We start from the raw sequence: 16,083 nt of genomic DNA, 5'->3' as shown, positions 1-16,083 counted from the left end.
TGGATTCCAAAATGCAGACTTTGAAAACATGGCAATTTATTTTAAAAATGGAAGTTTGCCGAAATGTCAAGCTCTGCAGAAAACTGTAACTCCTAGTAACAGGTTTACTGGGGACAAAATATGCAGATCACTGAGCAAATAACATTAAAAAAAATTTGAAAGACTGGGAAAAATTGAGGTAATATAAAATCATTAGGTTTAGTTGAGTGAAGATGAGATTTGTGACATCAAATTAAGATGATCTCCTTATTTTCTTTCTAGACACACCACATGATTGACATAAAGCATGTAGGGAACCAAACATGAGCACAAACCTACTGAGCAAAGTTAGCCAACCATATTGTGGATATATTTCAACATGTCTAGTAGCTTCATCTGCTTTATACTAAAGGAGCTTTTACTGTTACCATTTGACACCCCAAATAGTGGACTTACTTGCCTTTTTGCTAATCACAAGCACATTTTTAAAAATATTCATAGTAGTTCTCTCAGTTTTCAGTATCTATAGCACCACAGAAAACTTTTAAATAACGCTGCAATGAAAACCAGAGTTAAACATTACAACAGCTAACGTATGATGAAAATACAATTTAGTAATACCATGAGCAAAGCAGATTAGTTTTCTAGGGATACAGTGGCAAATATTCTGTCTTGTTTAGGCACACCTCCATGGCTACATAGAAAAGAAAACCCACAGTCTTCCTACTCTGGAGAAGCTGAATCCTGTATCTTCCAGTGCCAAACAGAGTTCTTTGGCAAACAACACTCACAGCATTGTCACAGATTACCATGCATTACTTGAGAGGTCTGCACTTGCACCAAGCGCAAGGCAACGTACCTTCTCTTTAACCTTCCTTCAGTGCAGACGAAGCCAACTTGCATCATCACACATTTGCTGCAAGCTAACAACACGCATATGTAGAATAACTACAGTTCAGCTAAACATACAGTAACTTGAAACACTTTTTGAAAGAATGACTTCAAAGTAAATTTACCTTGAACTCCTGAAAGAATAAGAGCCCTTAATCAAATAGGAGTACCCTTGCTTTCTGCACGCTCAATACAGCTCAACTGGCACATAAAATGAAAATACAGGCAAAAATTATTTTGGAAACACAGCCGGCTAAAGCATTACTGCTACCTAGATGCCTGCCACTGCCACTCCACATGAGGTTATGCCTTCCCACAGTGGTGCTGGTGGAAAGGATTGTATGAACTCTCCTTAATCCATGCAAAACCAAAGTCTGAATAAGCTCTAAGTCAATGTGGGTAACCTGGCTGCCTGCCTGAATGACTGCTCACATGATTCTTTGCGACAGATCTGCTGCAGAAGCAGCAACTTCAGCCTGGCAATGACCTAACACATCACTACTAATGCTGGCTCTGTGAGAGATTATCCATGTACCCTCCATCTAGAAATAAAGTCATCGAAAGGACCCAGAGCAGGTAAAATTTAGTCTCAATGCAGACATCAGCTGTCTATACTGCATCTTCAACTGAGGAAAGCCTATTTACTCCAGGTTTCTTTCTGCTCAATACTTTGCGTTTAAAGGGGGGATTTCCAGAACACTATTCACAATCATTAGACTTAAATCAAACCAATTGCTCCTGTATGCCTGATGTTTACAAAGCTTAACTGAAACCATAGTATATTTATGGAATTACGTTTAACAGGACTCTGAAATGAACTAGTTGCCATACAAATCCTTTTGTATATATTTGTATACATATATATACACAGAAATATATACATTTCTGACAGCACTACAACAATACTTTCATTTGGCATTCACCAGATTTAGTGATATACTGATATACGGACATTCACCAGATATACTACCCTTGACTATTAAACTACAACCATACAGCTACGTATCATACAAAATCTAATCCCTTGACCCCCACAAAACACATACCTGAGTCACAAGATCTTTTGGTTGGTGTGGTTAACGAGGCATGAGCTGTACCTGTGCATGGCCCACCTGGAAACAGAGAAGATCATATGTCTCAAAATACCACTTACATTTAACATTTACAACCACATGAAGATTATACTTAGGAATGTAAAACGCTGAGCAGCACTTGTCTTTGGAAAGCGCATATGGAAGCAGTCTACTATTCTCAGTATTTCTTTCCCAGTCAAATCCGAATATGTCTTGCACTGAAAAAATAGATGACAAGTTGGGACAAAAAGACAAGTTATGTTATACTTTATAAATATTTCAAGAGGCAGTTTTAGGCAAATACGCACTGTAATTGCAATTTTTCCAACGTTGACAAAGGTACTGTTTATGTCAGAACAAAACTAGAAACCTATCAAGGAACGCAAGGGATGAAGTGATTGCTTCCCTGATGTCAGCAGAAACCTTGTCACTGACTCCAGTGAGATAACGACTTTGCCTCTTATCTTGTTCTCATTATGTTTTCAAAGTGTGGCACAAGCACATGCTAACAAACTCTTTCCATGGTGAAGTTTTTTTTTGTTGAACTCTGGACTCTTGCCCACTCATCTGGTATCTGCTTGGTAGTAAATGGCTTTCTGGCTTTTTTCTTAACATGCATCATCATTGAAGAGTTCTCCAGAGATCTTGTTAAAATAGCAACCAATTGAGTGTACTCAGCAACTTGCAGTAAAAATAAATAAATAAAAATAAACTCCATACAGTGATGCCAAACCAAATTGATAGTAGCATTACCAGTGGTAACAACACATCATAGCTTTGCTAATTGGATATTATAAATTGGATGATGCTAGAGAGTCTGAAATTAAGTTAGATCTAGTAGAGCTTGGCTATCAAAATACCAATAATGAAGTTTGCACTGGACTGCTGGTGATATACTAGTACTATTCTGGCAATGCAACAGAGCTTAGTATGACAAGGTAACCTTAAACGTAAGTCTTATGCCCTGAAAAATATTTTTTCCCTTAATTCTTTTTCAGCCTTTCCAGTCTGGAAAGCAGCATTGTGGCTTTGGCAATGTTTTTCTCTTCTCAAATATTTTCAAGTCTGCTCTGCTATTAAACTGTACCCCTTTGCTTCTCTCTGAGATGCTCCCCCTTCAAGTTGTTCTTTCATTTCTTTCTTTAATAAGTATCAGGTCTTGGGTAAATTTGTCTACCCTGTAAAACTCATAGCATTGTAACACTATGAAAAAAGAAAAGAAGCTTCTGCAATTGGAAAGGAATGATGTGAGGGAATTATTTTGGTGCTTTTGATTTCAATGAAATGCACTTGGGAGCAAGTGTTTTCAGTTTTCCAGAGAAGGCCTGATAAACTTCCTGAGTTTTCCTGTTCTAAAAAGTCCCTCAGGCAACATACACTAGTTTGTAACCATGGAACAGGTAATCTGTAGAGGGGTAGTCAGAAAGGCCAACGAGCTGGTATTTGGGCCACTCAGCAGGGCAGAAGTTACAGTTGCTGCAAGGGATGGATTTTGCAGGCTGTAAGGAGGGAGCTGGTGAGAAATGGCTGAACTCCACAGCTAAGTGGAGGGGACTGGTGGGCCTTGCTGCAGAGTCAAGTCTGCACATGAGAAGAGCCAAGCTTGCTTTTGCAGCAAGGGGGACAGGGCAGCTGGGGTGGGTGCCTTCTCTGCGCCAACAGGAAAGCACACTGGATGGACAGATCAAGCATCCCAGTATCACCATGTTTGTGCTGGTCCAGGCTTGAGAGCACTAGCAAGCAAAAAATATTTTGCAATAACCAGGAATGGTCAAGTAAGCTCAAATCATCTTTTACAACCTTTTTCTAAGCTCAAATATAAAAAATGAAAATATCCTCTTGATCTATGTCAGTAACACTATTGTAAAGGGCTCAAAAAATGCCTAGTCCAGAGTTTGGCACATTTGGGAAGAAAATCAGTATTACAACAGAACCCTCACCAAGTTTTCTATTGAAACCTTTTGGATATTCAAAAAATTACACAGCAGGTCTGTTAAGTCAGTCTCAGTTTTCAAAGACCAAGTATATAGTATTTGATTTCAATAAAGACTTTGTGTAAACAATATATACAAAAGGACATGGAATATATCAGGAGATATACAACAGAGTATGGAATTTCATTGAACTGACTTTAGACCACAGCTTACTCCGAAGATGCAGCGGCTCTTCTTTAAATAATTGTAGTTACATTCTCCCAGTTTTCACTGAATAGACATTGACAGGCATCATCACCATGGACTATCAAACAAGAGTAATCCTTGCAATTATTGTACTGTAAATATTTACACTAGTTGGTACTTCCAGCATCCTGTTACTTCCAGCATCCAATTTAATATGAGATCTTTATTTCCCACTCTAAAATACAGGACATTGGTATGTATTCTGAACTGCCCTGTGTCAGAGTTTTTCTTTTATTTAATCTTCCCTCATTAGGTATTACTTTCATATAGCTTTCATTTGTATAGCACAGCACCAGAGTTCCACAGTATCTTGGTACTTGCATGCATGTATACCTGTGCCTAACAACCAGCAAAGGCAGCACACCCTCTGCAGCACTTCCTTCTGCTACTGTTTTTCTTCCTCCGTTAAAAATGTCATACATAATTCAATACTAGGTAGTACAGGTTTGACTGTGCAATTCTACTTGGAAGTTATTATGTTGAATCTTTTGGTATATATAACGGCTAATACAGGCATCCTTGTATTATTTGAAACAGGGCAGTATATTTCCCACAGTTTTTATAAAATTTCTGCATGAAAGAAAAGTCAGATAACAGTACAGCACCAGTCCTTCTTAGCTATACACATAAGTAGGCTTATAATTTAGCATGATTTGGGATACATCTGTATCTTCATTCCCCCAAAAATAAGTGTTTAAAGGGAATTTAACTGTGGTACATAAAACACTTCCATGCACAGTGAAAGGCCACATGTCTAGCTTCTAACACAACCCACAGGGCTGTAGACTGCTATTTTTTTTTCTCAGCGCAAACAAGAGATTAACATGGAAGAATACAGGTATCTTTCTACCCTCCATCCCTTTAACAGATTAAACAATAGCTTCTGCTCCTATTTTTTTTTCCAGTGCATGGTTCCTGGCATTTGGAACTGCTCTCTCCTCCAAATGAACATAGACACTGCTCAGCAATAATGTAGTTGCAAGAGAAGATGATTAAAAACACAAAAATACTGAAAGCTACTGAAAAAATTAGGAGAATTGTGAGAATCACCAAGTTTGCAAACGCAAACACAGAATTAATAAAGGGCAAAACAAGATCCTTTAACTCAAAAATTATCATATATTAAAGCAAAATGTCTTGTTAATGTAGCTGCTATGTTTCTGGCCTCTGATATGCCTAGCTTTCTGGAACTTACTGTTAACTGTACTCTAAATATATCAATTTGGAAAAACAGGTTCAAAACCAGTTTCTCTGCTAAGTCTCCAAAGTAGTAAAATTTTATGTATTACCTTTCTAGATAGGTTAATATTGTTATTATTTACTACTATAACTTCCATATGTTTAAATTGACTTTTAGAATGCCTTTCTGCATTGCCCGCCTCCCCTCCTGAAAGACGGGAACAATTGCCAAGCACCACCTGTCCTGCAGGACATACCCTGAGCCAGGGTAACTTCTCGTTTCCCCTTCCTGAAGTCTTTGTAAAGTGAAGTGACTCAGTCAGAACGCCCTGTGCAGGACAACACTAGGGTAACCCCCTCTCCTTGCTGTTCAAGGACATGCAAAGTTCAGAGAACATGTGTCAGGTATACTTGAACAGTGCTTGGAAGCACTTACTGAGCAGTGAAAGAGATAGAATGGAGTGAAACAAAGCTCGGCACAAGTGTACAAAGCCTAAGATTAAAATAACACACTGAAGCAATTACAGTTAACACAAAAACTGCTAACCAGATAATGAACAAACACGAAAAGTAAGTGAAGGAGCCTGACGCTCAATAACACTCGCTCACGATGACATAAGCACACCCAAACACCACTTTGAGCTTTCAGTACTGTGATGGTTCCTTCCCAGCAAAAGCACACCAACTCCCCACATGCAACAGGCTGGAAGAGGGGTAACAAGTAAGAGCTGAATTTCCTTGGACAGCAGTGTTGTAGCCAAGACAGGGAGAATTTCAGGGCTATTTGCAATACAGGAAAGAACTCACCTTTGGAAACCTGTCCAAACCAGTAATCTAGTTATGCATTTCTTGAATTGGTAGAGACATAATCTAATTAATCTACACAACTGAGTTTGAAAACAGTCATTGATTACAAACACCAATACATAAACAGAGAGGAACATAAATCTTTACATTCAGTCTGCACAGACAGGATACAATCTCTTTAAGGAAAAAAGAAAAAAAGAACTTTACAGCACTTAAGAACTGCTTATTTGCCGCAGAATTGGTAAGCTGCATGATAATTTAAGTGATGTAATTACTAAAAAGATAAGAGGATTATAGCACACACCATTGCATACTTTTTACAATCTAGTTTTACAAATCTGCCATTATTTACTTTTGTGGTACTTTACCTACATCAAGCTTTTGGAGAAAGAAGTGAAACCTGGACTACTTTGCTGCTGCTGAATGGCTGGTAAATTTAACAACTGTAATGAAGTAAACTGAAACAGGAATCAGATTCCACTTTTTTTCCATGCTATCATCTCACTTATATTTCCTTATTTGTAAAATTGACATGATACTTTCCTGCTTTCTAGATGTAAGTTGAAGTGTAAAAATCTGCTTTTGAAACCAGCAGCTAAATTATATTTTTATAAATAATTTTTATGTAACCTTGATAGCTGTGCAGCTTTAACTCACATTTTTCTAATGTGACTGTGTTTCTGTTTCATGTTCCATGGGGTCCTTTCACTTTAATAAACGGGACCCTAGGATACACTGTCTACTCTGCAGTGTGAAGTGACTATAAATCAGAGGGAACAATTAACAGTGGTACTATTCTGCTGGTCTTTATTATGTTTCAAAATTACCATGCCACAGACGTGGAAAGAAGTGTTCATTTAATAAATCTATGTGCCGGATCTTTGCTTAAGATGTTACAAGAACCAGAAATGTTCTTTAATGAAACTGGGACTTTAGGGATTAGATTGAAACTTACAGAAAGATCCTCACGCCATCATAAGACAAGGAAGGCAACACTTCTACCAGTCACTGTTGTTCAAATTCCTAACTGCCTATGTTTTGTACTGGCATCTAATTCTAGAGGCACTCCTCAAGTGACAACTCAAATAGCCCACAATTCAATATGGTTTGATATTTGAAAGCATTCTTTCAAATTCCCAGATAAAAAGTGTTTGCATCAATACTAAAAAATAAATGCATATTTTGTGATTAATATTCAAGAAAATCCAATTTTGATGATAATCCAAACGAAAAACTGAATCACTATTAATTTTAACATTAAAAACAGTACCAAAAGCCTATTTGTACATATCATCTAATGAAAACAAGACTAAAAAAAAATTCATTACAATTTAAAACACCTTTTGCTATTACCTAACTCAATAAAATTAAAAGCCTGAGAAAATAACTAGTTATTATTCTGTGGCACAGAATTCCAGAGATGCCTGTAATATCAAAAACCAGCCAGGTGTATGTTCTATACTAGACTAGAGGTGTGTCCCCTCTTGCTCTGATACAAGACTTAAAAAATTGAGTACAAGAAGAAAGAACACATGACAGTCTTGTGAGTTGATAAGGATAATTAGTTATTCATCATCACCATGACCTAGCTGCAGCTTTACCAGCTATGTTTGGGTACAAGTTTAATTGCAGTATTAAATCACGCAGGTCAGCTAGGCTAGTTCTGTAGCTCACCATAATTTGAAAAGTTACCGTATTCTTTTGGATCAGAGAAAAATGTACAATTCAGTATCAGAATAGCTCAGGTCAGCAACAAAGCAAATTATTTTCTACAGCCATCTGTTACAAGCAAGACAAAAACAGGCAAGTAGCTAGGTCTTTTTGAAAATGTAATACTTTATAGAAGTGGGTATGCATATAACTTTTAGTCAGAGATGAGTCAGAAAACAAAGTTCACCATAGCCAGAATTAGGAAAAAAGAAAAAAAGACAGGATGTACAAAACTGACTCCTACGGCAATGAGCAACTGAATTCTCAAAGCCAGGACATTTTGAAATGGATAGCATCCAAGAGCAATTGTCATTTTAAAAATCACTGTCCTTACTTAAAAGGCACAAAATGCAATTAAGGATATCACAATAATAATCCAAAATACAAAATATTTTCAGAGCATACATAAGAAAGCTGTCATCTCTGACCCTGCTGACAAACCCAGGCAAAATGCAAAAACTGTGAAGTCTTTCTATATTGGTAGAAAGCTTTTGCATAGTGTCAGAGAGAAGGCCGTTCAACAAAAGCAGAAAGAAAAGTGCCCTTGTTTATCCAATTTTCATAAGGTTATGTTGAAAAAACTGTAATTATTTTTTTAAATCCCCAAAATAGAAAAAATACAATTATGTTTCTAGTACTATAGCCTATGTAGCTTTTTACACAGTCATGCTTCATCAAGCCATGGAATTCAGAGTATAAATATCCAATAGGTGCAGTAGAAAAAACAGTCTCTCACCTTTCTGCCAGAGACCCTTTACAGAGGCCTGGTGCGTGTGTCTCAGATACAGCACATTTCATGAACATAAAGTAATTTCACCAAAATACCTTCACAATCAGGGGTATTTCAGGGCTTGCAATGCAGGCAAATACTTAATAAAATAATGTTTTAAAGAATTTTTCAAACCTGTCTTGCAAATTTAAGTGTTTGAGATGAACTAATGATGTTTTAAGCACTTAGCTTGACATGCAGTTGTTCAAATTCTGGAGGGTATGCAGTAACTAGCCAAAACTTACAGACATTCAGTCCTAAAAATTCATATTTGGGCATTTAAAATTCAGCATATGTAGAGGTAAGGTATGGTCAGTAATCATCCTCGTCTTTCTGGGCTGAAATTGCCAGTATTTTTTTTTGACATTTACAGCAATATCTCAGATCTTTATGTTTCTTCTTATAAAGTCTTCCACGTAGAAATGTAGAGCGCTCAACTCTTCTAGAAACATCAGATATTCCTTTTGTCCTTCTTCAATTGTGATTGTTGCTATCTCAAGGAGGCCAGTAAGAGTTAAGCACATAATTAAAATAAAATCATGCCAAGCAAAGCTAAGAACTACTGAAATATCAAATCTGATCCAGCTGCCAGCATCAGAGTTGTTCACATTGACATTTCTCCTGTCGCATAACAACACAGTTAGTTTTAAACCTGCACAGCGCCAGCTTTAGGTCCACTCACACAGAAAAAAATGTGACAGCCCCAAAGAAAGCAATGAAGGCCTGAAACTAAGCAAAATTATTCCATGCGCAGCGTGACCTTTTCTTTACCAAAATACACAGAACCTTCCTTAACAAGATAGTTTTTTTAAAGAGTGCTAGTGGCTGGAGGTAGGGAAAGAAAGAAGTGAAGGCCATTGTCAAATCTGTTTTTTCCTGTCTGTTAAAAATACACAAACCCCCTGCCCACTCAATAAGAAAAAGAAATCTTTGACAGAGCAACCAGCTCCTATGGTGACTGACACTGAAAAAACTACCAGTAGGACCTCCGAAATGAAGAGAGAAGATGAAAAGGAAAAATGATAATAGATGCAAACTATACAAGAACTTGAAAAGAGAAACATCTGCACATAAAGCAGCAGCAGAACAAAAGTTGGACTGATCTAACCGTCTGTTAAGAAACAGATCATTAAAATTCATGCAAATCTAGATCTAGAAAAGCTATACTAATATCAACGTACTCCTTGTCTGCAAAAGTTTATTTCAGAACACTTACTGCAACTGATGAGACCTGAAGGCTCTGGATAGAAAACGGCAACTCAAAAAGCATATGTGGAGGAAAAAAGTAATAGAATTCTTTAGAATGTTAATGCCCCTCTAAATTGCAACAGCATTTTTTTGAAATTGGTGACAAGTCATACTTCATAAAAACAAAACACAAGTGAAGGAGGGGAAAAAAAAAAAGTCATGAAGCTTGAGTCACTATCCCTGGGCATAAATCTTTAACACATTTTTGCTCATTTTAACTGTAAGACTGAGAACTAACTTTCTTCTACTAGGGGGAGAGTTATTAATCAGCAAAGAAGCCACTGGGGTTGGTGATCGTTCAGGTCTGAGGGTGGCGGGAGATGGAAAGTCACTACAACCTAGTTGTGTATACAAGACAGGAATGCAAATGCAAATAAAATCAAAACAGTTAACAAAAAAGGCAGAAATACTTGCGCATTGCCAAACTGAACTCTTGAAAAATCCAGTCCAAGGAACTTTTCTCATGTATCATTTATTCTGTGTTAAAAAAAGGAAACGGCTACTTAAAATCAAATACAAAGCACACCCTCCCTTTCTTTGACATAGAATATGAATCTTACCACACGGGCTTTCTATGGTTCTCTTCAGTTGTCATAACAAGAATGGAATTTGTTAATTGCCTAAATGACTTGCTGCAATTCTGTCCAATCCGCTTACCCTATGGACTCAAGTACTAGGGCAGATACCTTGAGGTGAGACTGTCCTCAAAAGCTTGAAAAGAAAGAGAGGGGAGTGGAATCCACCATAAGAATCCTTCCCGCATACCCCAGTTTTTCTGTACTTTGATAGGGTCCCATATATTGATTTCTGGTGAATTACCACAGTCCTATTCAGAACAGCACATCTGTACATCATCGCATGGCACTGCACAATATCAGTCTTTGAAGAATACAGTTGTAATGAGAGCAGTGCACGCTTTATGGAACTTGCTGCAAAATAAACATTGCACAGAAAAAAAGACACCCTCCAAATCAGAAAGACATTGAAAGTTTGGGAACTCTTCATTACAGGAAAGAATCTTCCACACTAAGGCCATTACAATCAGAAAATCTCCATCTGTGTATAATTTTCTGATAAAAGATATTAAGCTTCATTAAAGAGATAGTGGGGATGTGAGAGAAGACAGAGAGTGTTCAAGCTGTAAACAATTCTCTCCACTGTATTTCACTTAAAATCACCCCAGCAGGAAGTCATAAAGAATTTTTTTTATAGGTAATATTTTCAAATGCTCTGCAAGCTGTGCTGCCTTAATATCCATCACCTTCAGTATACGTTCACAAGCTCACAGCAATTCAGGATGAAGGACACTATTTAATTTCCTTCCCTCCTTCCCATCCCTGTAATCACCACCTCACTTACCCCCAAGTCCTTCTCAGTCACAGCAGAAACACTTTGTTGTTAACACAATTTAATTCTTAACTGAACAAATTTTCAGATAACCTGACCCAGTAAGCACTGCAGAAAGCACCGGTAACGCTCTAGATCCTGGCTAATAGGCCAGCAGAGGTGCTGAAGCCCCCGTAAATGCTCACATGTATTGCTGAAGTATAATGTTTTGCTGAATTCTCTAAGAAGGTTGTTTTAAGGCCTTGTTTTTACAGCAAACTACAGGCTTCCCCTGAAGAAGCGCTGGACAGAAGGAAGAGATGATGGGTGGTCAGCAGCAGCCGTGTATGCTAAGGAGAGACGAGGATTATATGGCACATTTACTATTGTTAGAAGAACTCTTATCAGAACATTCACATTTGAACCCTGCTGTATTTCTGACAATATTCTCACAGAGAGATAGAAAACAATAACTTCATTTAAAAATTTTATATTAGTAGCCTAACAGACTACCACAATCCCAAAACAACACTCTGTCTTTGTCCACAGCCAATCTAGGTAAGTAAAAAGAATATATATGCGAAGTCTACATACCTGTAAACAGAATAAATACTTCAGTAATTCAGCCAAAGCATCCTAAGCAAACAGTTAACGCAACTGAAAACAAGTGCAGCACACTAAAGGTTTTTTTAGTTCTAGTGCTTTGTCAGCATTGCTATTTCCAGCAGTTGCCTCAAGGCTGAAGAACCAGAGTAGCTCTTGCAGATTTCCCACTAAAAAATAAGCATGTTTTTCTTGCAGTGTGTACATCTATTTACCAACCACAACGTAAACTCAGCTCAAGAGGGATTCTCTCCATAGACCACCTTCTAAAAATAAAACTACAGTTGGTGGAAAATGAAACGACAAATTACACATTTGAGCTTAAGTTGTAGAATGCAGATTTTAAAATTCAATATATTACACATAGGATAAACTTACATAGCAGTTTAGAATAATTTAAAAGACAACTTTATCTCGCCGCGTTTGCCAGTCTTTAACATCTTAGCTTACCTTCAGGGAGAATATTTGCCTGACAGAGTTCAATAAAGAAGAAAGATGGGTCATGAAAGAAGAGATGGATTACCACATGAAACTTGGGTTTTATGCAAGCAACCTAGCAGCAGTCTAGACAAACATGCATTACAGTCACTGCTATGTGCAATTGCAATAATTAAAAAAAAAAGGTTTTAAAGTCAAATTTCACAAGATACTGGTGTTTATCCTAGAATATATGTATTTATTTACCAGTAAAGTGAGGAGTTTCTCAAAATGAGCATGCCACAAAATCGTTATTAAATCGTGTACTGCAGTTCAAACAGCTGTATAGTTAGAAACTCCTGCAACCCCTTTCAATTTGTCCTTTGGTTAAAGCCATCAACGCCTATTTTGTGAATAATTTCTAACCCTTCCCTTCACCCCAAATACCAGGCCATTTACTTCCAAAGGGAGTCAGGGAAACACAAGCCTGAGAACAAAGCAAAATGTTTAAGCCTCCTTTGCTGTCACTTAGGACTTGTGCACTTACATTCCTCATTGCTCGGTGAAGTTACATTCAGTTCTGTCAAAAGTTGCTGGTTGGAGTTAGCGGCCTGCGTGGTTAGAGAGGTATTGCTGTTGTCACTGTTCGTTTCTCCAGAGAACAAATCTGACTGGCTGTTGCTTGTGCTGGGAGTAGAGTCATCATCTGGCTGCTTCTTCTGGAAATCTATCAAAACCAAGATTTCATACATCACCCATTTGCTCAAGCTAATCATCCAATTTTATACAAAACCTCCCCCTCAGCATAAGAAAAGTAACCCAAAAACCACTGCCAGAGGTATCATCATTCTGATTATTTGTACATCTCATACAGCACAAAGAGTAGCCTTCACGTTTTTACTTCAGATTTACAATGCCTTAGAAGTTATGTGTTGAAGAACAATAAACATTTTTCAGAACTACACAAAGGTCTTGTTTCCCCCGCCATTCAAGAGCACCCACAGTTTACCACTGCATCTATCAGTACACAGCACACAGCATAATTTTAAAAATAGTTCACACAAAGCACATACAAATGCATAAACGAACAAACTTCCAATGAGGGAAGAACCAAGGCATGTACTACAAGTATAAGGAAATGTTACACTTCTCGCTGCTGTTTTGTAAAAACCCACTAGTAGGTTTTGGGAACCTAGTGCAGACAGCTATGGTTCCATGTTAGCAGTGGGGAGCTGGTGAGGGATTGCCTTTGCATCACTTGCCTGATGGGGGTTTGGGGGGAGGGGGGGGCGAGGCGGGGGCAGGTTCCTCCTTCCTTCACTTACTCCAACATTGATATTAAAAGTTGCTCACTGATTTATGACCATTGAGATAGATATGGGAAGTAAACTGGTACATTACATTAAAGCTTCGCACAAATGATCTGGCTTCAAAGTTCTCATTCTCCCCCCATTCTCCACCCCCCACCCCCTTGTTTTGGTCAGCAAGTCCCAAGTTATACTAAGTCTCCAAAATGCCCCCACAGTCCAAATACCACGTCTTTGAGAGATGCCATCCTCAGGCTCACCTTGCCTCCAAAGCACAATCAGGTCTGAGGGGAAATACTCTTTTCTTTTTTAAGTGCAAATCCTTCCTTGAGGGTTTTTTCCCCAAAACCACACTTCCTGATACCCCACAGATTAGAGCATTAATCTCAGTTCCTACCAGCTACACCAATGGGTTTCAATCCAGCAATTCTGCCACTGGATGCCCCTGGGGAACACCCCTCCCAGCCAAGTGGATTTTGCTTTGCTTAACAACCAGTTACTCTCACGATGCAAAGGCACCTCTTCCCTTTAAAGAGACATCTGAAGATTAAGCACATCACTTTTTGGTATTTCTAAATACATCTAAAAAAATATTACATAGGCAGAATTTATTCATTAGGCAAACACATAAATAGATCTGTATTCGGTTGCTCATTATTATGTCATGACAGAGAAGAAAACACAGCAGTCCATAAAAATTTGTGGATGATGATGTGTTAGAAACACAGGTTGCCAACATGACTCACTGGGATTGGGAAGCACTGTAGTCAAACAGTCCCTAAATGCTGATTTAGGATTTAAGTGATTTGCCAGACAAATTAAGCTGTAACTTCTGCTGTGGAAGAGTCAGCCAGAAGTCCAGCTCGGAGAAGAACAAGCTGAAAGCCAAGGAGGAGGAGAGAGGCAGCAGACAAGAAGTCATCAACCTCCATAACACAGCTCTGAGAAACTGGTGGGATGCTTTTTGTCAGGGATGGGTTTACTGGACTCAGGAAGATGTCCTACTCAGGCCTCACTAGTTATCATGCACATAGTTGCACCCAAGTTGGGCTCCTGGATATTATTAGTGTGTTTGTGCAGTCAAGAAAGCTTCAAGCACTTGGGATTCTGCACCAGCCACAATCAGACAGCTGCAGCGATTATAACTGGAGCCACCACCCCAGAAAACACCCAGCTCTTCACGCCTCTACTGATGCCACAGTCCTAACAGAAGGGGAGCTCACAGCTGGAGGTGTTTTGGGAACCAACAGCCGATAAATAACCAGTACAGAAAATAAATTAAAATTTCACATTGCCTGCAAATGTCAAGTGGCTACAATGATTGTGTTTTACATGAGATTGCATCCAAGGCAGTGCTGTGCACATGTACCAGAAGTAGAAGCAACTCCATCTTCAAGGAGCAGAGCAAAAATAATGGTTAGGCTCAATATTATACACAGTGAGCAATCTATAAAATGCATTTAAAAAGGAAGCGCAGAGTTACAAAACAGCGATACTATGATATATATTTAAATCCAGCAAGTTAAAAATTCTCAGACACTGTTTTGTTTTGGGTTTTTTTGCTAGATAGCTGCAAATACTTAGACTGCATTAGCTCAGTGTCACCCACAAAAAGCATTTCCAAAGAAACAACATTTTTTCAAAATTATGTAGATAAAAGTCCTGACACTCCCTTAGTGATAGTATGGTAAGTACTACTGCTGCATTGTGTCTCTCAAAGCTGCAAGTTTAAGAGCACATTGACCAAGGTGGGCTTTTTTCTTTTTCTTTTTTTTTTTTTTTTTTTTTTTTGTGAAAAACTATTCACTTTTGCAACCTATCAATAAATTCTCCAACTTCAAAGAGACCATAAAAGCCTGTCAAAAATGGTCACTCAGTGACAGCATTTCCCAACAAGCATACTAGTGAAACCGTTCAGAGCTGTCACACGGCAGTAAAGCCTGCCATGGCAGTTAAATGCTCTTTGCCTCCACGAATCCAGGAGCACGTGTTCAGAACAAACTTTTACTCAGATTGCAAAAATTAACTTTCCAGAAAGTCTTAGCCTGCTCAGTTATGTGGCACCTCAGAATGTCTCCAATCCCCCCTTTTTAACCACTTTTTCACTGCAGTCAAGGGTACTTGAGGGAAGTGTTGAGTCTGCTGATCTCAAGCACTCAAGAGATACTAACCCTAACTAAGTTGTACTACTTACTTACACTACAGCAAATTGTTAACAGTTGCTTTAGTAATGTGGTGTCAACAGCAACACAAGACCTATTCAGTAACATAGTTGATACAATAAACTTGACCTAAATTATGAACAGATTTCTGAAATACCACTTTATCATTTGTGGTCCAGTATTTACCTGGTACAAATATGTTTCTAACGACATACTGGATGAGCTTTATTATATTTGCTCTGTGTATCGGTGGACAGCATTTGGCTTCTGTTAACCAGGCTTCTTGTTAACACAAATAACTTGCAGATCACCTTGATCTCCCCCCAAGCACACTTAAAGCTGGCAACGATTACAGGAGACCTGTGTCTGAATAAATCCAGTTAAGCCTTAACTGCTTAACAAATAAAACAAAACAAAAATACACACACAGGA

General features: G+C 38.2%; 1 protein-coding gene across 3 annotated transcripts in view; it reads right to left on the bottom strand.

Moving 5' to 3' along the window:
- ZFAND3 (zinc finger AN1-type containing 3) overlaps positions 1–16,083 on the bottom strand; it is a 146,266-nt gene that overhangs the window by 38,721 nt on the left and 91,462 nt on the right. For all 3 annotated transcript variants that reach the window (XM_080407882.1, XM_080407884.1, XM_080407883.1), the window contains 2 exons: positions 12,730–12,909; positions 1,917–1,982 (listed from right to left, as the gene is read on the bottom strand). In XM_080407882.1, the coding sequence (XP_080264008.1) occupies positions 1,917–1,982; positions 12,730–12,909 (246 nt within the window). The remainder of the gene's footprint in view (positions 1–1,916; positions 1,983–12,729; positions 12,910–16,083) is intronic.

Source organism: Falco punctatus (genome assembly GCF_963210335.1).
Source record: "Falco punctatus genome assembly, chromosome: 12".
NCBI lineage: Eukaryota > Metazoa > Chordata > Aves > Falconiformes > Falconidae > Falco > Falco punctatus.
Note: the sequence above shows the minus strand (reverse complement) of the source record. Positions and strands in the feature narration are given on the sequence as shown.